Source organism: Salvelinus fontinalis, unplaced genomic scaffold (assembly GCF_029448725.1).
Source record: "Salvelinus fontinalis isolate EN_2023a unplaced genomic scaffold, ASM2944872v1 scaffold_0088, whole genome shotgun sequence".
Lineage (NCBI taxonomy): Eukaryota > Metazoa > Chordata > Actinopteri > Salmoniformes > Salmonidae > Salvelinus > Salvelinus fontinalis.
In genome coordinates, this window is record NW_026600297.1 from 284,649 (window position 1) to 311,106 (window position 26,458).

Here is a 26,458-nt window from a genome sequence, read left to right on the forward strand (position 1 = left end):
TCCAGAACGTAAAGACTTACTGAACACAGGGTTGCACAAGTATAGAATGGGTGTAATTTATCAATGAAAATGTGTATATATTGCGCGATACAGTTTGATAAATAAAAATAATTTGTTTGTAAGTAACTGAGTCTTGGCAAATATGCAGCAAGGTAGAATCACAGCAGCCTACTGTAGATGGTCTATCAACTGTTGTCAACCAGATGTTTTCAATCATGATTCGTCACCAAGGATTTAAAGTAATTGTCCAGTGAAAATCTCACGTTTAAAAGTCAATTTCTGTTAACTCGTACGCAAATAATGTTGACCCGTTTTACTCGTACCTGTGGCCAACGCATTAATTGGAGAAAAAAAACACTTCAAAAATCACACCTCAAACGTTTATTTCAAACAGATGTTTAAAATATGCTTGTTATTTCCTCACAGAGGATGATGTCATCTACCTGCAATAATTATACTTTTTTAGAAGTAATTGTAATTAATTATTGGTCATATTTCATTGATATCTGGACACTGGACACTTGTTTTAATAATAGCATATTATTTTGTTTCGCAGCACGTGCCTATGGCACCTATCTACTAAGAACTAACTGCTGTTTGACTTTGTTTTCCGGCCGACCATTATTCTTGACGGAACGGTATGCGGAATGCGGCACGACTTGTCATGTGTTAGTGTTATTTTAGATCCTTAGGACGTCCTTTCCGAAATAAAGGAAAGGGTTTATGTTTAGGTTTAAGGTAGGGACGTCCCAATGATACCAGATAGCAATAATCCAAGACAAATATTTAACTAACGACTGCATGAGTAACGTTAGCTACCAGATATATGTGCTAGATGCATACTAATATGAAATGTTATCCAATACTTACGTTTGATTACATATACAGCATAAAATATAGCATTATCTTTTTGTTTCGCACATTTTGAAGAGGTAGGTTGACTGGGTCAATATATTTATTGAGTGTCTTAGCCTACTGGTAACTAGCTACAGACTAACGTAGAGTAAGTAGTAACTTAGCTCTATCAGAGGAAGAGGCGAAGCCTTTAATAATATCCTAAATCTATGGCTCAATAGCTAACGTTAGTACATAAATGACCACAAACAACTGCCTTATGATGAGTAATTTCTGCATATGCTGAGACCGAAGTCAGTTAAGCATGTCCTATAGTTTTCTATCTAGCTATGAACTGAATGAAATGTCGTTATATTTCAACAGGTGATCACTTACAGGTGACTGCTTGACTAAGAATAGGGGCATACTGCCTCTGTATACAGTCGACCATGGCGTCACTGGTAAGTCTTGGGTGTATGGTTTACTTGTGGGGTCAACATGACAGTATCAGTCTATTGCTCAACACATTTGCTTCATCTGTTGCTTGCTTATATGGAGATGGTCCCCCCTTTGCTGTTATAGCAGCCTCCACTGTTCTGGGAAATCTTTCCACTAGATGTTGGAACATTGCTGCAGGGATTTGCTTCCATTCTGAATTCAGCCACAAAAACATTAGTGAGGTCGGGCATTGATGTTGGACATTTAGGCCTGGCTCGCAGTCGTCATTTCAATTCATCCTAAAGGTGTTCGATCAGGTTGAGGTCAGGGCTCTATGCAGGCCAGTCAAGTTCTTCCATCGATCTCGACAAACCATTTCTGTATGGACCTTGCTTTGTACACGGGGGCATTGCCATGCTGAAACAGGAAAGGGACTTCCCCAAACTCTTGCCACAAAGTTGGAAGCGCAGAATCGTCTAGAATGTCAATGTCTGCTGTAGCGTTAAGATTTCCTTTACCGAAACTAAGGAGCCTAGCCCAAACATGAAAAACAGCCCCGGACCATTATTCCTCCTCCACCAAACTTTGCAGTTGGCACTATGCATTGGGGCAGGTAGTGTTCTCCTGGCATCCGCCAAACTCAGATTCGTCCGTCGGACTGCCAGATAGTGAAGCGTGATTCATCACTCCAGAGAACGCATTTCCACTGCTCCAGAGTCCAATGGCGGAAAGCTTCACACCACTTCAGCCGACGCTTGGCATTGTGATATTAGGCTTGTGTGCGGCTGCTCGACCATGGAAACCCATTACATGAAGCTCTGGACAAACAGTTATTGTACTACGTTGCTTCCAGAGGCAGTTTGGAACTTGGTAGTGAGTGTTGCAACTGAGGACAGACGATCTTTACAAGCTTCGGTACTCGGCGGTCCCGTTCTGAGAGCTTGTGTGGCCTACCACTGCGGCTGATCCGTTGTTGCTCCTAAATGTTTCCACTTCACAATAACAGCAGTTAGAGTTGACCGGGGCAGCTCTAACGGCAGAAATTTATCGAACTGACTAGTTGGAAAGGTGGCATCCTTTGATGGTGCCAATTTGAAAATCACTGAGCTCTTCACTAAGGGCATTCTACTGCCAATGTTTGTCTATTGAGATTGCATGTCTGTGCTCAATTTTTATACACCTGCCAGCAACGAGTGTGGCTGAAATAGCCGAGTCCACTTTTGTATATGTAGTGTAGCAAACTGTGTGTGTTTTTACAGGGTGGCAGCAGTTCCTCTTCTACAGAGTACATAGTCCGGGTCCCCAAGTAAGTACTATCCGAGGCCTACAGCCATTGGGTTCTCATTTAACATTTGACCACAGCTTGGCCAATGTGTACAACATTCCCGACATTAATATTAACCGTTAATAATCATTGCATGCAATACGGTTTTGGAAACCTCACTCTACTTTCATATCACCACAGAATAATTTTTCAAGTGCAAAAGACACTTAACATGCATAATTTTAACACGGATTCCCACAGAGTTTTTTTGCGTTGCACATTTACCTGAACTATCTGAACTACAACACTTCCTGAGCTAATGGCAACGCGGAGTGAACACATAAAAAAACATCTCAAACAAAAACCTCAGTTGATATCTCTGGTCAAACAGCTAACTCTCCCTAAGTGTATCGTCTGTATTTGTAGTGTTCCAAGCAGGACATAACATTTACTTTTTGGTTCACCAGCCACTGTGTCAGGTAGATTTAAAAAGTCCACCAGCCACTCAGATTTTTACATTACAGCATTAATCTAAAATAGATTAAATTCTATTTTTTTCCTTCTCAATCTACATACAATAGTTTATAATGTCAAAGCGAAAACAGGTTTTTAGACATTTCTGCACATTTTATTAAAAAAATATAAATAGATCCCTTATTTAATTAAGTATTCAGAGCCTTTGCTATGAGACCCTAAAAATGAGCTCCGGTGCATCCTGTTTCCATTCATCATCCTTGAGATGTTTTTACAACTTGATTGAAGTCCACCTGTGGTAAATTCAACTGATTTGACATGATTTGGAAAGGCACACATCTGTCTATATAAGGTCCCACAGTTGACAGTGCATGTCAGAGCAAAAACCAAGCCATGAGGTCGGAGGAATTGCCGTAGATATCTGAGACAGGATTGTGTCGAGGCACAGATCTGGGGAAGGGTACCAAAAAATATCTGCAGCATTGAATGTCCCCAAGAACACATTGGCCTCCATCATTCTTAAATGGAAGAAGTTTGGAACCACCAAGAGTCTTCCTAGAGTTGGTTGCCTGGCCAAACTGAGCAATCGGGGGAGAAGGGCCTTGGTCAGGGAGGTGGTCAAGAACCCAATGGTCACTCTGACAGAGCTCCACAGTTCCTCTGTGGAGATGGGAGAACCTTCCAGAAGGACAACAATCTCTGCAGCACTCCACCAATCAGGCATTTATGGTAGAGTAGCCAGACAGAAGCCAGTCCTCAGTAAAAGCCCCATGAAAGCCTAAAGGACTTTCAAACCATGAGAAATAATATTATCTGGTCTGATGAAACCACGATTGAACTCTTTGGCCTGAATACTAAGCGTCATGTCTGGAGGAAACCGGCATCATCCCTAAGGTGAAACATGGTGGCAGCATCATGCTGTGGGAATGTTTTTCAGCGGCAGGTTTTGGGAGACTAGTCAGGATTGAGCACAGAGAGATCCTTGACGATAACCTGCTCCAGAGCACTCAGGACCTCAGACTGGGGCGAAGGTTCACCTTCCAACAGGACAACAACCCTAAGCCCACAGCCAAGCCAACGCAGGAGTGGCTTTGGGACAAATCTCTGAATATCCTTAAGTGGCCCAGCCAGAGCCCGGACTTGAACCCAATCGAACATCCTCTGGAGAGACCTGAAAATAGCTGTGCAGCGACGCTTCCCATCTAACCTAACAGAGCTTGAGAGGATCTGCAGACAAGAATGGGAGCGTCCCACCCAAGAAGACTCAAGGCTGTAATCGCTGCCAAAGGTGCTTCAACAAAATACTGAGTAAAGGGTCTGAATACTTACTTACTTTCAGTTTGTTCTTTTTTTAACATTCTAAAAACCTGTTTTTGCTTTGTCATTATGGAGTGTAGATTGGGGGGGGGGGGGGGGGTTAATCCATTGTAGAATAAGAGACGAAATGTGGAAAAAGTCAAGGGGTCTGAATACTTTCTGAATGCACTGTACATGATGTGGTATCTACATGAATCATAGCATAGCTTACACCACTAACCTGTGTGTGTGTGTAGGAACACCAGTAAGAAGTACAGCATCATGGCCTTTAACTCTGGGGACAAAGTCAACTGCTCCTCCTGGACCCAGGTATGCAGGCCAACTCTCTGGGAAACTCCCTCTCATTACAACTTTCCTCAATAGGCTTCTAGAACACTCAATGATTCTCTCCCTGTCTCTCTCTCCCTCCCTGTCTCTCTCTCTCCCTCCCAGTCTCTCCCTCCCCCTCCGTGTCTCTCTCTCCCTCCCTCTCTGTGTCTCTCTCTCCCTCCCCGTCTCTCTCTCTCTCTCTCTCTCTCCCTCCCCGTCTCTATCGCTCTACCTTCCTTTCCTCCCCTTCTATTATTTATGTTACCTTCTACACTTCTCCTCTCCCATTGTCCCATCCGTCTCACGCTCTGTCTTCTCTCCCCCCTCCTTTACCCCTCCCCTCAGGCTCGTATGGAGCGGGACATGAGTAACAGGAGGATGTATGGTGTGGAGGAGACTGAGGAGGGGGCGGCAGGCAGTGAGTTTGGGAAGAAGCAGAGGGAGGAGGCACGCAGGAAGAAGTTTGGAATCGTCACCAGGGAGTTCAAGGTGGAGGACCAACCCTGGATCCTCAAGGTCAACGGCAAGGCAGGGAAGAGGTGAGGCGCACACACACACACACACACACACACACACACACTGGCAAAGCAGGGAGGAGGTAGGCTACACACAGGCCTTGAGCTTACCTTTACTTAGCTTTGGTTCTCTCACATACCTACCAAGCCGTCCTTTGTCTTTCTGTCGATCCGAGGGCAAGGAAGAACTCCCATATAGCCTGAACTATCCTTTTATATCAACATGTTTCTCTCTCTGTTTCAGGTTCAAGGGTACGAAGAAAGGGGGCGTAACGGAGAATGCGTCCTACTACATCTTTACCCAGTGTCCCGACGGGGCCTTTGAGGCCTTCCCCGTCAACGGTTGGTACAACTTCGTGCCCCAGGCCAAACACCGCACGCTAACCGCCGAGGAGGCAGAGGAGGAGTGGGGCAGGTGAGGAGAGGGGGAGGGGAGACAGGTGTGGGGGAGAGAGACAGGAGAAGGGGGAAAGAATAAAGATAGGGGGTGCAAATTCACCCCTCAGGTAAAAACACTAGGGGGTAGATGTGGGGTAGGAGAGTAGAGAGAAAATGTGATGCTGACTCTCAAACACACACTTCCTCCCCCCCTCAGGAGGAACAAGGTGGTGAACCACTTCAGCATCATGCTCCAGAGGCGCCTGCGGGAGCAGGAGAGAGGGCCGGACGATGACGACGAGGAGGGCGAGAAGGGGGGGAAGAAGAAAAAGAAGAAAGGAGGAAGAGGAGGGGACCTGCGCATCCATGACTTGGAGGATGACCTGGAGCTGAGCAGTGATGAGAGTGACAGCAGTGGACGAGAAGGTAAGGAGAGAAGAGAGCAACAGTGGCGTGCGAGAAGGTTTGGGCTTTTTTTCGATTCATCTTTCCTCGATTCATTGCATCCTCTCGTCTGGACCTTCTCCAATACAGTTGAGAAGGAGGCGAGGAGATGGGATGTGAGGAGTCACAGAAAGATCAACTGAGATGGAGTAGAGGAAAGTGACAGCAGCTTCTGTGGAGATGAGGAGAGAAGGATGGAGGGAGGAGAGAATGATGGAGGGAGGTGAGAGGGAGGGAGGGAGGAGGTGAGAGGGAGCGAGGGAGGTGAGAGGGAGGGAGGTGAGAGGGAGCGAGGGAGGTGAGAGGGAGCGAGGGAGGTGAGAGGGAGCGAGGGAGGTGAGAGGGAGCGAGGGAGGTGAGAGGGAGCGAGGGAGGTGAGAGGGAGCGAGGGAGGTGAGAGGGAGCGAGGGAGGTGAGAGGGAGCGAGGGAGGGAGGAGAGAAGGATGGAGGGAGGGAGGGAGGAGAGAAGGAGTAGAGAAGGAGTGAGGGAGGAGAGAAGGATGGATGGAGGGAGGGAGGGAGGTGAGCCCAGTAATGATGAGAATGAAGGCAGAGTAGAAAGAGGCATGGGAGTCATTCAACCTCAAAAAGCACAAGAAAGGATTTGGACACGCACCAATCAGATTGATCTGAAATGGTACCTGCAGTTAGAAACAGATCAGATTAGCATTTCTTGAACATTATTTTTCTGAAAGACAATTAGAACAAAAATTGAAAGCTAGTTGATTGCACCCAAATTGGCCATTTCAATTGATAGGATTCATATAATATTCAATAAATATAGTTCCCAACATCCGATATGGACCAAACTTCTTCTTATCAATGATTAAGACGTGAGGAATCCAAACAAATGGCATAAAGCCACCACAGACCCCTTAGTTGTCTGGACTTCACAGAGATACACACACAAAACACAATGAACACAGACCCCTTTAGTTGTCTGGACTTCACAGAGATACACACACAAAACACAATGAACACAGACCCCTTCGTTGTCTGGACTTCACAGAGATAAATAAACAAACAAAACACAATGAACACAGACCCCTTTAGTTGTCTGGACTTCACAGAGATACACACACAATGAACACAGACCCCTTCGTTGTCTGGACTTCACAGAGATAAATAAACAAACAAAACACAATGAACACAGACCCCTTTAGTTGTCTGGACTTCACAGAGATACACACACAAAACACAATGAACACAGACCCCTTTAGTTGTCTGGACTTCACAGAGATACACACACAAAACACAATGAACACAGACCCCTTTGTTGTCTGGACGTCACAGAGATAAATAAACAAACAAAACACAATGAACACAGACCCCTTTAGTTGTCTGGACTTCACAGAGATACACACACAAAACACAATGAACACAGACCCCTTTAGTTGTCTGGACTTCACAGAGATACACACACAAAACACAATGAACACAGACCCCTTTGTTGTCTGGACGTCACAGAGATAAATAAACAAACAAAACACAATGAACACAGACCTCTTAGTTGTCTGGACGTCACAGAGATACACAATACAATGAACACAGACCCCTTAGTTGTCGGAACTTCACAGAGATACACACAGAAAACACAATGAACACAGACCCCTTTAGTTGTCTGGACTTCACAGAGATACACACACAAAACACAATGAACACAGACCCCTTAGTTGTCTGGACTTCACAGAGATACACACACAACACAATGAACACAGACCCCTTAGTTGTCTGGACTTCACAGAGATACACACACACAACACAATGAACACAGACCCCTTAGTTGTCTGGACTTCACAGAGATACACACACAAAACACAATGAACACAGACCCCTTAGTTGTCTGGACTTCACAGAGATACACACACAAAACACAATGAACACAGACCCCTTTAGTTGTCTGGACTTCACAGAGATACACACACAAAACACAATGAACACAGACCCCTTCGTTGTCTGGACTTCACAGAGATAAATAAACAAACAAAACACAATGAACACAGACCCCTTTAGTTGTCTGGACTTCACAGAGATACACACACAATGAACACAGACCCCTTCGTTGTCTGGACTTCACAGAGATAAATAAACAAACAGAACACAATGAACACAGACCCCTTTAGTTGTCTGGACTTCACAGAGATACACACACAAAAAACAATGAACACAGACCCCTTTAGTTGTCTGGACTTCACAGAGATACACACACAAAACACAATGAACACAGACCCCTTCGTTGTCTGGACTTCACAGAGATACACACACAAAACACAATGAACACAGACCCCTTCGTTGTCTGGACTTCACAGAGATAAATAAACAAACAAAACACAATGAACACAGACCCCTTTAGTTGTCTGGACTTCACAGAGATACACACACAAAACACAATGAACACAGACCCCTTTAGTTGTCTGGACTTCACAGAGATACACACACAAAACACAATGAACACAGACCCCTTTGTTGTCTGGACGTCACAGAGATAAATAAACAAACAAAACACAATGAACACAGACCCCTTAGTTGTCTGGACGTCACAGAGATACACAATACAATGAACACAGACCCCTTAGTTGTCGGAACTTCACAGAGATACACACAGAAAACACAATGAACACAGACCCCTTTAGTTGTCTGGACTTCACAGAGATACACACAAAACACAATGAACACAGACCCCTTAGTTGTCTGGACTTCACAGAGATACACACACAACACAATGAACACAGACCCCTTAGTTGTCTGGACTTCACAGAGATACACACACACAACACAATGAACACAGACCCCTTAGTTGTCTGGACTTCACAGAGATACACACACAAAACACAATGAACACAGACCCCTTAGTTGTCTGGACTTCACAGAGATACACACACAAAACACAATGAACACAGACCCCTTTAGTTGTCTGGACTTCACAGAGATACACACACACAAAACACAATGAACACAGACCCCTTAGTTGTCTGGACTTCACAGAGATACACACACAAAACACAATGAACACAGACCCCTTAGTTGTCTGGACTTCACAGAGATACACACACAAAACACAATGAACACAGACCCCTTTAGTTGTCTGGACTTCACAGAGATAAATAAACAAACAAAACACAATGAACACAGACCCCTTTAGTTGTCTGGACGTCACAGAGATACACAATACAATGAACACAGACCCCTTAGTTGTCGGAACTTCACAGAGATACACACAGAAAACACAATGAACACAGACCCCTTTAGTTGTCTGGACTTCACAGAGATACACACAAAACACAATGAACACAGACCCCTTAGTTGTCTGGACTTCACAGAGATACACACACAACACAATGAACACAGACCCCTTAGTTGTCTGGACTTCACAGAGATACACACACACAACACAATGAACACAGACCCCTTAGTTGTCTGGACTTCACAGAGATACACACACAAAACACAATGAACACAGACCCCTTAGTTGTCTGGACTTCACAGAGATACACACACAAAACACAATGAACACAGACCCCTTTAGTTGTCTGGACTTCACAGAGATACACACACACAAAACACAATGAACACAGACCCCTTAGTTGTCTGGACTTCACAGAGATACACACACAAAACACAATGAACACAGACCCCTTAGTTGTCTGGACTTCACAGAGATACACACACAAAACACAATGAACACAGACCCCTTTAGTTGTCTGGACTTCACAGAGATAAATAAACAAACAAAACACAATGAACACAGACCCCTTTAGTTGTCTGGACGTCACAGAGATACACAAACAAAACACAATGAACACAGACCCCTTAGTTGTCTGGACTTCACAGAGATACACACACAAAACACAATGAACACAGATGCAATGTATTTATTTTTTGAAACAAATGTTTTCCATTGTAATTTGTGTAAACAGCATGTGGGCTACAGCTGTAGGAGTAAAATGAGACACATGGATAACATATAAAGGCATAGGACAGCTGAACATTAAAAATAGACTACATGAAGAGAAGAGACACATAGTCTGCTGATTCTACTAAAGATACACCTGCCAGAGAAATATGTGCTTAGGGCACTTGGACACACTAGACATATAGTCTGCTGATTCCATTAAGAGATACACATACCAGAGAACATACTTAGGCACTGAACTAAAAAGATAATGGTGACAGGAAGAATTAGGGGAAGTATGCTTATTTGCATATGGGTTGGACTTATATGTTGTATGTGTATAAATGCTGGAGCCGGGGCTGGGAAATGGTGTGTGTTCCGCGGGACATTCCAGATTGCTATACAATTGTATTAAAAGCATGTTTGATTTCACAAGTTCTTGTCAGTGTTATATTTGAACCGATTGTCCACGACACAGCACAGTGTTTATGATATATTGCGATATGATATCGATATTTAACAGGAAAAATGCACCCGATATCAATGTGGATTATCCATGTCGGTACTCATCACTAGTATACTGTGTGTATGAACCACATCTCAATGTCTAACAAATAATGGACAGTATATTTTACATGTTCAACTGTTGAATTGTTAGAAGGTGCATCTCTTTACGTTCTCTCTCTTCTCACCCCCTCTTCTTTTCCTCTCAGATGGAGACAGCAAGCCCAAGAAGAAAGAGGGGGATGTGAAGGGGAAGGGGAAGAAGAAAAAGAAGAAGAGGGGGAGTGACAGCGAGGCTAATGAGGACAGTGACGATGGAGACTTTGAGGGCCTGGAGGTGGACTACATGTCAGATGAGAGCAGGTGAGACACTCACAGATACACACACACATACAGACTCACAGATAGACTCACACACACACACACACACACACACACACACACACACACACACACACACACACACACACATACAGACTCACAGATAGACTCACAGATACACACACACATACAGACTCACAGACAGACTCACAGATACACACACAGACTCACAGATACACACACAGACTCACAGATACACACACAGACTCACAGATACACACACAGACTCACAGATACACACACAGACTCACAGATACACACACAGACTCACAGATACACACACAGATACACACACAGATACACACACAGATACACACACAGATAGACACACAGATACACACACAGATACACACACAGATACACACACAGACTCATAGATACACACACACACATACAGACTCACAGATACACACACACACATACAGACTCACAGATACACACACACACATACAGACTCACAGATACACACACACACACACACACACACACAGACTCACAGATACACACACAGACTCACAGATACACACACAGACTCACAGATACACACACAGACTCACAGATACACACACACATACAGTGCATTCGGAAAGTATTCAGACCCTTTGACTTTTCGCACATTTTGTTAGGTTACAGCCTTATTCTAAAATGGATTAAATAAATAAAAAAGTTCTCATCAGTCTACACACAATACCCCATAATGACAAAGAGAAATTTTTTTTTAGAAATGTTTGCATAATTATTAAATATAAAAAACTGAAATACTTAGTATTCAGAGCCTTTGCTATGAAACTCAAAATTGAGCTCAGGTGCATCCTGTTTCCATTGATCATTTTATTTAACATTTTATTTAACCAGGCAAGTTAGTTAAGAACAAATTCTTATTTACAATGACGGCCTACTCCGGCCAACCCCGGACGACGCTGGGCCAATTGTGCGCCGCCCTATGGGACTCCCAATCACGACTGGTTGTGATACAGCCTGGAATCGAACCAGGGTCTGTAGTAATGCCTCTAGCACAGACATGCAGTGCCTTAGACCGGTGCGCCACTCAGGAGCCTCTCAAGAGCCTCTCAAGCTCTGTCAGGTTGGATGGGGAGCGTCGCTTCACAGCCATTTTCAGGTCTCCAGAGATGTTCATCCTTGATGTTTCTACAACTTGATTGGAGTCCACCTGTGGTAAATTCAATCAATTGGACATGATTTGGAAAGGCACACGCCTGTCTATGTAAGGTCCCACAGTTGATGGCGCATGTCAGAGCAAATACCAAGCCATGAGGTCAAAGGAATTGTCTGTAGAGCTCCGAGACAGGATTGCTTCGAGGCACAGATCTGGGGAAGGGTACTAAAAAATGTCTGCAGCATTGAAGGTCCCCAAGAACAGAGTGGCCTCCATCATTTTTAAATGGAAGAAGTTTGGAACCACCAAGACTCTTCCTAGAGCTGGCCGCCCGGCCAAACTGAGCAGATCTTGGTCAGGGAGTTGACTAAGAACCCAATGGTCACTCTGAAAGAGCTCTTGAGTTCCTCTGTGGAGTTTACTAAAAGGCACCTAAAGGAATCCCAGACCGTGAGAAACAATATTCTCTGGTCTGATGAAACCAAGATTGAACTCTTTGGCCTGAATGCCAAGCGTCACATCTGGAGGAAACCTGGCATCATCCCTACGGTGAAGCATGGTGGTGGCAGCATCATGCGGTGCGGGATGTTTTTCAGCGGCAGGGGCTTGGAGACTAGTCTGTATCGAGGGAAAGATGACCTGAGCACAGAGAGATCCTTGATGAAAACCTGCTCCAGAACGCTCAGGACCTCAGACTGGTGCGACGGTTCAACTTCCAACAGGACAACGACACTAAGCACACAGCCAATACAACGCAGGAGTGGCTTCAGGGCAAGTCTCTGAATGTCCTTGAGTGGCCCAGCCAGAGCCCGGACTTGAATCTGATTGAACATCTCTAGAGAGACCTGAAATTAGCTGTGAAGTGACGCTCCGCATCTAACCTGACAGAGTTTGAGAGGATCTACAGAGAAGAATGGGAAACTCCTCAAATACAGGTGTTGTAGCATCATACCCAAGAAGACTTGAGGCTGTAATCGCTGCCAAAGGTGCTTCAACAAAATACTGAGTAAAGAGTCTGAATACATATGTAAATGTGATATTTCAGGAATTTTATTTTATGAAATTTCTAAAAACCTGTTTTTGCTTTGTCATTATGGAGTTTTGTGTAGATTAATGAGGGGGGGAAACGATTTAATCACCCCTTTTGATCCATTTTAGAATAAGACTGTAACGTAATAAAATGTGGAGAAAGTCAAGGGGTCTGAATACTTTCAGAATGCACTGTACACCAGAACTTCTATTGACAGCTGTAGGGTCACACACCAGAGACACTTGTAGAGCCATACACACAAACACTTCCTGCAACCTCTCGTTTATTTTCTCACATCTGTTTCTCTTTCATCCTTTCCTCGCTCTCTCGCTCCTTACTCCCTTGATCCTGCAGTTCAGAGGAAGAGGCCGGCGAAGAGAAGGCCAAGTCCAATAAAGAGGCCGTTCCCAAAGGTCAGAGGGCACCCCCATGGCAACAATACAACGTGTTCATGTGTGTGAATTCTAAGAACTTTAACTCTGTTCACAGGAATCGACGAGGCATCTGAGAGTGAGGAAGAGAGCGAGGAGGAGAAACAGAACGAGGAAGAGGGGAAAGAGGAGGAGGAGGAAGAAGGGAAGAAGACCCCGGTCCAGACGAAGAAGAAGAGAGGTAGCAGTTTTTCTTCTTTAGAGTCTTTACTGATCAGGTATCACAAGGAAGTGGCAAGATTGAACCCACGGGAATATACTGTGTTTTTGTTGAAGGGGGCTATTTTGTGTAAATGTTGTGTGTGTTTCAGACAGCAGCGGTGAGTCGGACACTTCGGAGGACAGCGACATCGATGGAGAGGCAGCCTCCGCTCTCTTCATGGTGGTGTGTGTGTGTGTGTGTGAGTGTTAGTTTGTGTGTGGTTCCCTTTGTAGTGCCACTGTTCAATGTCAACCCCACTTTCCCTGTCTTTCTCGCAGAGATGGAGTCTTGATATCGTGTTCTTGATCTGGGTTACGGTGCCCAAGATCTGGGGCTTTTCTAAAAGTCTTGAACAAGACTCTGGTAGTTGATGAACCTGATACCATATTTTGTAGTTTCAATGTGGCACAAAAGGGGTGACACACCACACAATTCCCAGGGTATCTTGCTTCCCTAGCGTGGCAGCAGTGTGGGCACAAAAACGGGCCTTTTTAACCCTTTGATGTTGTTGGTGTTGGTCTGGCTCTCTATCTTGGTTTTCTACATTTCAACTGTTCTTGGTGTGATAATGGTCTGCAAACACTGGGTCTTTCTTGGTCTGGATCTTGACAGGTTGAGTGACTCTCGTGGACTTTGCTCTTGACTACCACTCTTGACATTCCCCATTTCCTCGCTATCCCCCCCAGAAGAAGCGTACTCCTCCTAAGCGCGGTGGTGGGCGTGGCTCTGGAGGCAGCTCCAGGACTGGCAGTCGCCCTGGAACACCGTCCATAGACTCCGCTTCCACCTCCAACACACTCCGAGCCGCCGCTAGCAAACTGGAGCAAGGTACACACACGCATGCACTCACACACACATTTTCACAGATGGGAAATAGATATTTATATTTAATCTTTTCATCTATATTTACATATTCACAGGATCTGAACGTCTTATTTTGTTTGTGGTACCTTAATGTGTGTGTGACCTCAGCACTGCATGCTAACTCTTCTTGATTGAACAATAAAGTGTTGTTAAAACTGTCTCCGTTACCCTGCTCCCTCCCTCTCTCCCCTCACAGGTAAGAGACATGTGGTGGGTGGTAGCTCTGAGTCTCCAGCTGCCAAGAGGCTGAAGATGGAGTCCAGCAGTACGGCTGTCACCACCCAGAGTCCTGCCCCCTCAGGGAAGAGCACGCCACAGCCCCCCTCAGGGAAGAGCACGCCACAGCCCCCCTCAGGCAAATCAACCCCCAGTTCCAGGTATATTCCTCCTCTTCAATCTCTCCTGTTTGTTCACTTTTCTCACCCTTACCCTCTTTCTAGCTCACACACACTCTCGTTCTTTCTAGCTCACACACACACTCTCGTTCTGTCGCCCTCTTTTCTCTGTCCTCTCCCACAAGCACTGTCCTTCTTCTTATTCTCTCCCCCTGATTTTTTGTCCCACTCTCCATCCTCCCTCTCCACAGTGACGTTCAGCTGACGGAGGAGGCGGTTCGCCGCTACCTGATCCGGAAGCCCATGACCACCAAGGACTTGCTGAAGAAGTTCCAGACCAAGAGGACTGGCCTGAGCAGCGAGCAGACGGTCAACGTCCTGGCCCAGATCCTCAAACGCCTCAACCCCGAGAGGAAGAACGTCAACGACAAGATGCACTTCTACCTCACCGAGTAAACCGGACTCGTGTTCATTAGGGCATGCGTTTTCAAAATGGAAAATGAGTCCATGTTCCTCTTTCATGCCCTTTGGTGCCTAATGAACGCGACCCAGGGAGGGAGGAGGAGGTGAATAGGAGAGGAAGAGCATGAGATGCTCCTCATTAATTGAGTAGCGGAAGGAGGAGAAGAATAGAACAGGGTCCTTGGAAGAGTGGAATAACGTAGAAAAGAAAAGATTTTACGCAACTGTGATTTGAGATGCGGTGTAAACTAGATTCAATATCTGTCTCTAGAAATGGTTTGAAGTCAACTGTACCTGTGGCAGTCCTTTCAGGTCAAATAACTTACTCTTACAAGATATAGGTTTATCAATGAATTAGGCAGATGTGAAGGTATCAATGAAAACATTCCGTGTAGATCTTGCCTGCCAACTCATCTCCCACCACAAACCACTGGATTCAACAAGACAAGTGTGGCTTATTTTGTACAACTGGCCGTATCTCCCCAGGCCTCTAGTTCTCATTTTAGAATGGTCTTTTTTGTTTATTTTCATTTGTAATAAAAACCCTGCTGTTGCTGTGGCTGGTCTCCTTGTCGTTTCTGGTTGGTTTGCATAATTAGAAGCAGAACACTGGACAATGATGTCAAACATCTTAAGGCTTTTCAATGAAGACACACTAATACTATTAGAGGTTATGACAGAAGTCTACTGTGCTATCCAGTGGATTCATTGGAAATCTACTTTGCAGCAACTGTTGTGTATGTACTTACTTGGATAAGAGTAGTGTGTACTTCAATGACAGTCTGCTGTTGCCCTGTACTACTTCATGCCATGGAGAAGTGGTTGTGTAGTAGAGAAACCATGTTAAGCAGAAGTCATTCATCATTATTCAGCATGACATGACAGGTGTAGTCTTATTAATGTTACACCTGCTTCTTCCTCTCCTGAGGAAAATGACTTGATGTGCCAAGTAGAGTAAAATATACTGATGGCACATGTGCCCGTTTATTAATGGAGCGATTACTGGCCGATCCCAAATGATCTTGGTCTTCTCACTGTTATCGTCAAACTTTGTTGACATTTTAAACTGTCGTGTGACTCCTAAAAACCTGCTTCTTCCTGTCCTGTTTCTACTATTTATTGATTTTATTTTTTACAGTGAAGTGGAGCGACAGTGATGTCCTAATTCTCAAGATTCTTCAGGAGTTGACTTTATATTAGTGTCTGATGGGTCTACATAGGTTGGCCCATTCTATGTTCATCCCAGATAAATCACATGGGGTGTCTATCTTTTAACACAAACCAGTATTATGATCTGCCGTGTCTGGACCGAGGCCAGTGAATGATGAGAAACAGTTGGCTCCAATGTTTAGATCGAGGCTACTTTACTGTAGGCTTCTACTTGTTTTGTAGTGAGAAAACATGTCATACAGTATCACTCTCAACGACTGACACCTCATTCTAACATCAAGAAAAAGCCCATTCATATTTTTGTCAATATTCAATCACAAATAGATCATACACTTCAACTATATATTTTAGATATTACAATTAAAATAATGTGATGTATTTGAGTGTAAACACATTACCCTGCAGTATTGCTCATAGTAACTGGTAGTCATACTGTAGGTGATCAGGTGGCTGGACCAGTTCAGCCACCATCAGGGAAGGACACGTAATGGCGGACATAATCAGGGATTGACCTTAAGGGTTGCCCTATTGCCTGGAGCAATTGAGCTGAGCAGTCGGGCAAGTTGAACCTGCTCTGGTGTTCCCCCAGGTGATTTTTCTGGTTCCTCCCCATTGTTTAAGTGATTGACGGACAATTTATGGCAACCAGACAAGTTGAACCTGCTCTGTGGTTGCCCCATTAGGCAGGGGATTTTTTTAAACTGAATTTCAGTAGACTAACATAGGGGCTACACTTAAAAAAAGTTGGTCCTGCTACACAGGAAGCATAACTTTTGGTCAGGGCGAGCAGAACGCCAGACAATACTATACCCTATTGCTCTCGGTTGTCTCCCAGAGCCGGTATGCTTACAACCAGGTTGTAGAAGGGTCTCATGCTCTGCAAAAGTTACGCATCCAAACGGATTGTTTTGCTTCCTAGCATGCTAGCAGACACCCATAAACTTCCAATCATTGCGCTAACGCTAGTTAGCATTGGCTCACAAAACTATCTCTAAGTTCCTTCATACTGGACATAGAGACATAAAAATGATATCCAGGAGTTCAACAGACTCTGGGGAAGTAGATAATGGGCATCATTGCCAAAATCCCAAAGTATCCATTTAAGTGACAATTTAATCCCCTGCCTAATGGGGCAACCAAAGAGCAGGTTCAACTTGTCTGGTTGCCATAAATTGTCCGTCAATCACTTTTGCTTGTAAACAACTACTTTAACATTTTCTGTCAAGTGACTGTAATCATCAGGCAACCAACAAAAAATACTGCTGTCCAATGGGCAAGACCCTTTCAAACCTTAATGTCAATCCCTGACATCAACGGTGCAAATAGAGGAGAAAGGATCCAAAATGGTTTCCAGACAGTTCTGGGGAGAACAACAAGGTGGGGTATTGTGAGTGCAGAAATTGTGAGTGCTGTGTGCCTTTACTTCATGCCCACTGATCTGACAAAACTTAACCGGCCATATGGTGAAACCTATCCAGAACTTTCACTTATCAGTTGACATGAAGGCAAGGACACAAGACTAGGATGGCACAGTAGTAGTATTGGGACGTAGCCCTCGTCTTTTTCATTAAACAATATTCATGTCTCGATCTTCATATTCGGGCTATGTCGTAGTTGTTCACGAACCAATCACAGGTCTTCTTGATACCTGTAGGGGAGGAGAGACACAGTCAGTCATTTTGGATACTGTCCATTTTGGAAGAGTGGTTTAATCACTGTGAACGTTCCTTTCATCATAATCATAAAATGACCAATAACCAGATAGGTATCAAATATCATGCTGTAATGCGTCTGTGTTATTTACAAGGCAACTAATTCCAACTACAATATTGAGCTGTTTTCTGGACAGGAAATAGAACCCTCAATATTTGGATCTCGGACCTTCAGAGAGCGGCGTGAAGGTGAAGTCAGGGAGGTAGCGTCGCAGCTTGGCGTTGCTGGCCGTCTTCTTCATCTGACCATCTGACTTGCTGGTGTCGAACTGATGTCATAGGTCAAGGGCCACAAAAGGCAAAGCACAGGGAGATGGCATAGTTACAGTGCAACGGATATGGGGGGGTAGCCAGTCCGAGTGGGCTTTTAATGTACTACATCTGTACCTCTGTCAGTCCAACAGGTGTAATGAACCTCTACATGTGGTTGCTGGTGTTGTACTAAGGATTCTACTAGATTGGTTCTAGACACTGATCTAAGGTCAGATTTGAATAATGGTTAAGGTAAGGAATTGGGGAAGATACACTGAACCTAGATCTGTGCCTAGGGACAACTCCTATCAGGCGTACACAGCCTGTGGAAGGATACAACTATTTGACCTTTGAAGTCCAGGGCATCTGCAATCATCTCTACGGCGTCCTTGATGGGGAGCTCCTCCTCCTCCCCCACTGTGAGAGACAAGTGACAAAGGAGCTTGGTCCAGTTACATATGGTACACACACACATTGACTGATTACACACACACACACACACCATGTTGGACTCACCAGAGAGAATGATGGGGTCAATCTCATCATACTCCCGCAGCACCCAGAGGAACAGACGTGCTACATCCTGAGAAAACACACACACAGATTTAATGTCCACACACATATCTGACATTGTGCGTGCGTGTCAGTGCGCACACACACACACACACACACACACACACACACACACACACACACACACACACACACACACACACACACACACACACACACACACACACACACACACACACACACACACACACACACACACACACACACACACACACACACAAACAGAGAGTAATTCACTAAACATACCAGAGAGTAGATGAATTGTCTCCTGGGTGTTCCGGAGCCCCACACCTGTAGCGGGGTTCCCTCCTCTGTTACAAGGAGAGTAGAAAGGAGTAAGTGTTTGTATCTGTCTGTCTGTCTGTCTGTCTGTCTGTGTGTGTCAAATCAAATCAAATTGTATTGGTCACATACACATGGTTAGCAGATCTTAATGCGAGTGTAGCGAAATGCTTGTGCTTCTAGTTCTGACAGCGCAGTAATATCTAACAAGTAATCTAACAAATTCACAACAACTACCTTATACACACAAATGTAAAGGAATGAATAAGAATATGTACATATAAATATATGGATGAGCAATGGCAGTGCGGCATGGGGAAGATGCAGTAGATGGTATAGAATACAGTATATACATATGAGATGAGTAATGTAGGATATGTAGACATTATTAAAGTGGCGTTATTTAAAGTGACTAGTGATACCTTTATCAAATCCATTTATTAAAGTGGCCAGTGATTTGAGTCTGTATGTAGGCAGCAGCCTCTCTATGTTAGTGAATGCTGTTTAACAGTCTGATGGCCTTGAGATATAAGCTGTTTTTCAGTCTCTCTGTCCCAGCTTTGATGCACCTGTACTGACCTCGCCTTCTGGATGATAGCGGGGTGAACAGGCAGTGGCTCGGGTGGTTCATGTCCTTTTTTGTCTTCCTGTGTAGGTGTAGGGTGTGTGTGTAGGTGTAGGTCTAGGGTGTGTGTGTGTGTGTGTTATTGTGAGTGTTACTTACTTTTAGCAGCATATGTCTTATGCATGAGTGCCGAGAGCACATGACCATTTTCAAAGTTGAAGTTGTCATAGGGACCATACACGTTAGTCGGGATTACGGCGGTGTAGCGGCGCCCATGCTGCGCAAAGTATCCCCTGTTGTCAATCAAGTCCCCCCACACACACGCACGCACACACGCACACACGCACACACACACACACACACACACACACACAATCATGTTGTGGTTAGAACATTAATGACCCACTCCAGCTATTTTTTAAAACAATATTCTAAGTACACATACAATACAAGGTACAAACCCTTAAGGGTAGATTTTTTTTGGGGGGGGGACAAATAGTGGTTTTTTTTACACAATTGCGAAATTCAAGGAGTTGGCAATTCAAGGGGTTAGTCTGATGGATGCATACCGATGTCATCGGCCTTCCTTCTTGCTTCCCAGAACAATAGCAGAGCAATAGAGGTTCCTTGGAAGTTGTGGGAACATATGTTTTTGGTTTCCCATTGGCTGTGGGAACAAAAGCCTAAGTTTCCTGACCAGTGAAGCTGACTTTTTTTACGTTCTGAGAACATTCATTTTTTGGTTGCAGGGACGTTCTGAGAACGTTTTACAATGATTCCCTGAAAGTTTTCCTGGGAGGTTTTATTAATGTTCTGATAATGAAATTATAGGTTATTTGAAGGTAATTAAATAACATTCTGAGAACATGTTTCAATAAGACATTTAATAACACTGCTAACTTAGGTTAACTGTTTTGAACATCAAGCACAGATGGGACACATGGAAATGAAATTGCTTAGGCATTAATCATGCAAACACATCTCTTTTCTATTGTCACAAGGAGCCTATAAGATTTGAACCTATGAAATTTTGTTTGCTACCCATGGAATCAGTCCACTGCACCACCAGGTTGGAGCTAGCGTGTCATGTTTTGTAACTTATACAAAGCTGTGTATTTTAGTCTATTCAAACAGACCCCATTTCAAAGGAAACAAGCACTCATAAAGATCAGGTGTGGCCAATTAGTGGGTGTGGCCACTTCCTGAACTCACTTAACAAGATAGAGGATAGAGAGAGTTTTGTTGACGCTGAGAACGGAATGTATATGTTAATAAATAAACATTTTAGAACGCTCTTGTTGTTTTAATGGAAAGATTTCTTAATGTTCTGAGAATATTATTAAATAAAACCATGAGGAAACCTGTAGGAAACGTTACGCTGAAATTCTGAAATTCCCACAGAAGAACGTTGTTTCTTAACTTTCTGAGAGCATAACTTTAAATAGAACCACGAGGAAACCTGTAGGAAATGTTCTGCTAAAGTACTGAAATTCCCACAGAAGAAACACATGGTTCTCAGAACATTATGTGCCAGCTGGGCTGTGCCATCTAATGAAGGGCCTGCACCAGCTACTGAAATGCATCTTTTGTTAAGTTCATCAGGTGATAAATGAGGTGCTAGAGAGGCTGGAGTGGGTCTTTCAAATGTGTGCTAATGTACCTGCTCAGGTAACAGATTAGTCACCAGCTCACCTGTTCTGAATATCAATCATTCTTTTGGCATGTGAGTAGCCAAAGTTTGAGTCATGTGGAGGCCCATTGTGGATCTGTGGGAAGGGGAAGAAAGCATGAGTGATCATACACCAGCTTTTATTAAAAATCAGTTTGGAGGGCCAGAGGTACCCAAACATACAGTAGTTCTACTGTCACTTGGCACATACTAGGCTGAGTCCCAAGTGACACCCTAAACTGTTGAACTCCTACTTTTGACCAGGGTCATTAGGGCTCTGGTTAAAATAATGTACTATATAGGGAATTGGGTGCCATTTGATGCCACCATAGTATTTTAGTATTAAGGTTAAACACAACATGCTCTCATTGATATGGTCTCACTGGTTGTTCAACTAACCATGCTCTCATCGATAGGGTATGTGGTCTTGTCAGGAAAGATGCAGCTGGACAGACAGGACACCACCTTGGTGACGCCCCTTTCGTGAGACGTCTGCAGCACGTTGTCATTGATGCGAAGGTTGTCCCTCTGTGAAGGCAAAACACTGTGGTCTCAATTCAATAAAACCTGTATTGCGACTTTACACAATAACTTGTTTTTACACAAATGAATTCAAAGAATGCATTTGGAGACAGTGATAAGAAGCTCCCCTGTAAACACTCCTCACTAACACTCAGCCCGTGAGGAGCACGCACATCGGCTCAGCCTTCATCTGCGAAACCATTTCTCACTCTGATCAAAGAATACTAACTTAAATTTTTTCAGTTGTGATATTCACATACTGTTATTACGCTTTAGCCCGTCATTGTAAATACGAATTTTTTCTTAACTAACTTGCCTAGTTAAATAAAGATTTAAAAAAATATATAATAATAAACAGATGGATTTATACACTTTTGTAATTAAGATGAATACATTTGCCAACAAAGTCACTGTGCAAACTTCGCTTTGACAAGTTCAATTGAATTTCAGCCTAAGTAGTTGCCCAGCCAGGTGAACATTTACATTCAGGTCATTTAGCAGAAGACCTTTTCCAGTGCTGCTTCTAGTCGGTGCATTTAACTGGTAGCTAGATAAGAACAAACTATTTCACGGACTGGCCTTTAGGCAGTTCAGCCAGAATGTCATATGGGCTGGTTCCATCTTCAGCCCATCAGCCTGTCTAAGTTGAGGGTTTTGTGCAGAATTATCATTATTTGGTTAACAATTGGGGCACCAAGCAAAAAAATGGTCCAGTGAGTTAGAAATGCCTGTTCCGAATTTTTGGACCCATCCCTGATTGAACAAATGTAGTTTGGGACAGAAACGTATAGCCTAGGTATTGAAACAAACTGGGTATTTAGGTAAGCTCACCAGAAAGTGTAGGTTCTCCTTCATGTGAAGATAGAGTCCTCCCACCTTGGCAGCCAGGTGGATGACATGGGTGGGCCGATACTTCTCAAACACTGCTCTTGTCTGTTGTAGATCTCTGGCAGAACAACTGTCATCATCATCACCATCCCATTTAATGGGAAACACATCAATCTCATAAAAGTATACATGCACAAATGTAATTAGCTGAACATTTAATGTGGTCCCAACAGGAACTATATAGAAACTCTATAAATATATACTGTATCTATGCATCAATCTGCATATCGATAGAATAGATTCGAAAATAATAGAATAGCAGAGAATAGAATATAATAATTTTGAGTGAATTTATTTGGGGAATTTATTTGATCTATTTGTTCCTGTTGGAACCACAAAACCAGCCCCAGACGTAAAAGGGTCATAACAGGATTTCATACAGTGCAACATGACTGTAGAAATATGTTATGTAGAACAGACATGCTGGTGTTTCTCGGGCATGTAGAATATGGGATTATGGCATCGCTATATAGGCAAGTCATTTTTATCTGCAAAGACAAAGCCTCAGACCAGCTCTGCTGAGAATATGAAGTTCATGTGACATAACTTACACGAGGTTGGCTTCTTTGGAGGACAGGAAGGTCCACTGCTCGCCCTCGAGACAGCCGCCTTCTTGTTTCACCACGTGCTCGATGGCCTTCCCGACCAATCCGGATCCACCCGTGACGAGCACGCGCATCGGCTCAGCCTTCGTCTGCGAATCCATCTCTCACTCTGATCAAAGAATGTAACTTTAATTTTTCAGCTGTGATATTCACATACTGTTATTACGCTGTAGCCCTAAACAAAGTAGGCTGATATGAATGACAGTGTGACCATGGCCCTATTTATAGCCTACTTTAGAACGTAATAATGATGATAATACAAAACTAAGAATAGTTATACATTTAGGCTAATAAGGAATTAATAACATGCTATACATCAAACGCAAGTTTAAATGTATTAACACACTTTTCGTTTCATTTACAATTTCGTTGTAGCCTATTTGATTAATCACGGAGGCAACTTATTTGTATTTATTTCCCATCTACATGTATGTACTTTTTCTTTTGAAATTAGATAAATTTGCCATATTAAATATTAAGCTCAAGAGTGAATTGCATTATGATCATGTTCATTTTAGCAAAAGGACAAATAGCTTACGCCAATACCGACAGATACAGTAATTCATTTTAAAATGAACAATATGTGTTTATTCGAAATAACGGTTGGTCTCATTAGGCCTATATTACAAACAGTATAGTATAACATAAGATGATCATATAGGCTACAACACTGACATTATTTTAGCAACACAAACAAGAGTAGGCTAAAAGTAGCAAATTGTCGAAAGAAAATGTTTAGGCCTACTATTTTAAATATAATGTAGCCTAGGCTTCATTGTTGAAGTCAAAAGCACCCATTCATTCAACCATAAGGCCTATAAATAGAACTTATAGGACAAACATTTATAAAGGCAAAACATTTCTAATATTAATCCGTATAGTTTATGTGAGCTATTTTGAATTATAATCAGTCACATTTTTAACTCGGGAAGACCCTCGTGTTATTTAGTATGTATCTTATCAATACACAAAGTAAATGTATGAATTCAAACCTGTATGATGTTTCGTTAGAATTTTCCTCCTCAAATAAAGTCGTTATTAGATCCTATTCCTGAACGCTCAAGTACATAAATGAGGTAAAGCCTATCGCTCTGGTTTTGCACACTAACCTGTCAATAGGAAATACGCAGGCGCCAGGTGGAGTCGCTCTTATTGGCTACCTGTGAGCTACACTCTTAGAGAAAAAGGGTTCTACTGAGAGTAGTAGCCTTACAGGTAAACTATCCCAGTTTATCGCACCATCACTCACGTAACACATTAACAAAATACCAAGACTGTTAAGATAGGTTGCTGGAGAAAAAAAAGTTTTCCCCACAATAAATTTAATATAACTTCTGACTGGTACCTGTATAGGCGATTTTACCGCATTTATGGTGTTGACTCTATATTGGAATGTTTTATGGTGTTGTACCAGATCCGCACTACATAACAAAGCAGTATAGACTCCTAAAACATTTAGATAAAAACATATCAATTCATTCCTTAATTAAAATATACTGACACAAGTAGATAATTTTTTTTTAAATATTTGACTCTTTTGTTTCACAGTTGCAGCATTGTATCCAACATAGGGCTATATAGGCAGGCAAATAACTTTTAATATTAGAAACAGGACAATTTGACCCACTGAATAATATACCATGACGTGTATGATTGACTAGAGAAAAAAAATCCCCACTGTAAAGAGCCAGGTATCGTGACTTTGCACCACAGTGCTAAACAGTTCCACATTAGGATTGAAATTCGCTCTCCCCCCACCTTCTCTGTCATTTGCAGATTACAGAGCTATTTTCACACAGGATTTACCATTATGTCTGAATGCTAGAACTGCTCTAAAGACATAAAGCATGCAGTTCCTATTTCAGGGTTCAATGGAACAAAAAACGCAAACCTAATCGTTCACTACAGGCCAGGGGTCAAATGGTTTTGGCTGCTTAGAACTTTTGGAAATGAAGCTTCTCATCCCAACCATGCCATTCGGTCCAAGAAATGATCACCAACTTTTCCCACTTCATGTAAACATCAAAAACTGCTATTGGATAAACTATATCTACTTGAATATAAAGTTGAACCCACCCTTCTAAAATCAATCAAATCGTATTTGTCACATGCGCCGAACATAACAGGTGTAGTAGACATTACAGTGAAATGCTGACTTACAAGCCCTCAACCAACAATGCAGTTAAGAAAAATAGCTACAAAAAAATAAGAAATAAAAGAAACAAATATTTAAAGAGCAGCAGTAAAAAACAATAGCGAGGCTATATACAGCGGTACAGAGTCAATGTGCGGGGGCACATTAAAATGAATGTGTTAAGACCATTATTGCACATTATTACACGCCAATTGTGCCAGCCTTAGTCCACTTTCAATAAACATATAAACAACAATAAACACTTTCAATAATAGCAACCGGTTGGCTGATTAAACAAAGGTTAGCAATGTATTTGCCAAAATGTAATGTCAGAGTCAAGAAAGCTTGCCAGCAGCCAGTCACTTGCAGCAACTGGTACTCACAAGTGCTTTTTCAAAGCCTATGTCTGATACAGTGAGTGTAATTATCTCTAATGAGTGTAATTTGCTCAATATTAGGAGTTGAGAAATAAAGTTGACTTCATTAGAAATAATATATCCCCCTCTTTTATACTACTGGTATGTAATAAAAACACACAAATATCATGATATTATCACAAGGTGCCAGATTACGTTTATACAAAGTATTTTTTCTGCATGTCTAAACTGTCTGTATCCTCCTGACTGGTGGTTCTGTTTTTTATTCTGATGCTATAATCATCATCACTGCCCAACACTTTTAAATGGAAACATAGAGTTAGGTTGTAAAAAAAAAAAAAAAAACGAAAATATATTAGGTTGTTGAAAAATATAACACCTAAACCTATTTTTCAATGAATTTTTTTTTTGGTTGTTTAAAAAAGCAAATATATATTTGTTTAAAAAAAAAAACAATCTAACCCCTATTTGTAACGGCTTTCTTCCTGGGATGAAGGAGAGGACCAAAATGCAGCGC

At 42.8% G+C, this 26,458-nt stretch overlaps 2 protein-coding genes across 6 annotated transcripts; one reads left to right on the plus strand and one right to left on the minus strand.

Moving 5' to 3' along the window:
* Positions 1-637: 637 nt before the first annotated feature.
* LOC129843012 (general transcription factor IIF subunit 1-like) lies at positions 638-15,751 on the plus strand. 5 transcript variants are annotated; one of them, XM_055911734.1, is made up of 14 exons: positions 638-738; positions 1,219-1,295; positions 2,532-2,578; positions 4,564-4,636; positions 4,982-5,175; positions 5,396-5,566; positions 5,747-5,955; positions 10,580-10,733; positions 13,253-13,311; positions 13,388-13,510; positions 13,641-13,714; positions 14,218-14,359; positions 14,592-14,772; positions 14,982-15,751. In XM_055911734.1, the coding sequence occupies exons 2-14, from the start codon at positions 1,284-1,286 to the stop codon at positions 15,184-15,186; spliced, it is 1,644 nt and encodes a 547-aa protein (XP_055767709.1). In that variant the 5' UTR covers positions 638-738; positions 1,219-1,283; the 3' UTR covers positions 15,187-15,751. The 5 variants fall into 5 exon arrangements, with proteins under 5 accessions (XP_055767709.1, XP_055767708.1, XP_055767712.1 ...); XM_055911733.1 differs by lacking the exon at positions 638-738 and adding an exon at positions 745-932; XM_055911737.1 differs by lacking the exon at positions 638-738 and adding an exon at positions 745-932 and having other exon boundaries at positions 14,221-14,359.
* A 655-nt stretch (positions 15,752-16,406) lies between these two features.
* On the minus strand, positions 16,407-24,707 carry LOC129843019 (GDP-L-fucose synthase-like). The gene is made up of 11 exons (XM_055911744.1): positions 24,423-24,707; positions 23,377-23,539; positions 22,769-22,883; positions 21,815-21,943; positions 21,439-21,512; positions 19,906-20,039; positions 19,146-19,210; positions 18,843-18,909; positions 18,664-18,743; positions 18,244-18,343; positions 16,407-18,010 (listed from the first exon to the last, which is right to left on the minus strand). Exons 2-11 carry the CDS (start codon positions 23,529-23,531, stop codon positions 17,955-17,957), a joined length of 975 nt encoding a protein of 324 aa, XP_055767719.1. The 5' UTR covers positions 23,532-23,539; positions 24,423-24,707; the 3' UTR covers positions 16,407-17,954.
* Between the last annotated feature and the right edge of the window lie 1,751 nt (positions 24,708-26,458).

Excerpts from the sequence above, each read along its gene's own strand:
- LOC129843012 (XM_055911734.1), top strand. Across the intron at positions 10,734-13,252 it reads TACATGTCAGATGAGAGCAG|TTCAGAGGAAGAGGCCGGCG; the intron begins GTGAGACACTCA and ends TTGATCCTGCAG. Across the intron at positions 13,312-13,387 it reads TAAAGAGGCCGTTCCCAAAG|GAATCGACGAGGCATCTGAG; the intron begins GTCAGAGGGCAC and ends CTCTGTTCACAG.
- LOC129843019 (XM_055911744.1), bottom strand. The coding sequence starts at position 23,531 with ATGGATTCGCAGACGAAGGCTGAGCCGATGCGCGTGCTCGTCACGGGT. Across the intron at positions 18,344-18,663 it reads ACTTCAAAGGTCAAATAGTT|TTCGACACCAGCAAGTCAGA; the intron begins GTATCCTTCCAC and ends CTATGACATCAG. Across the intron at positions 18,011-18,243 it reads CTTCACGCCGCTCTCTGAAG|GTATCAAGAAGACCTGTGAT; the intron begins GTCCGAGATCCA and ends CCTCCCCTACAG.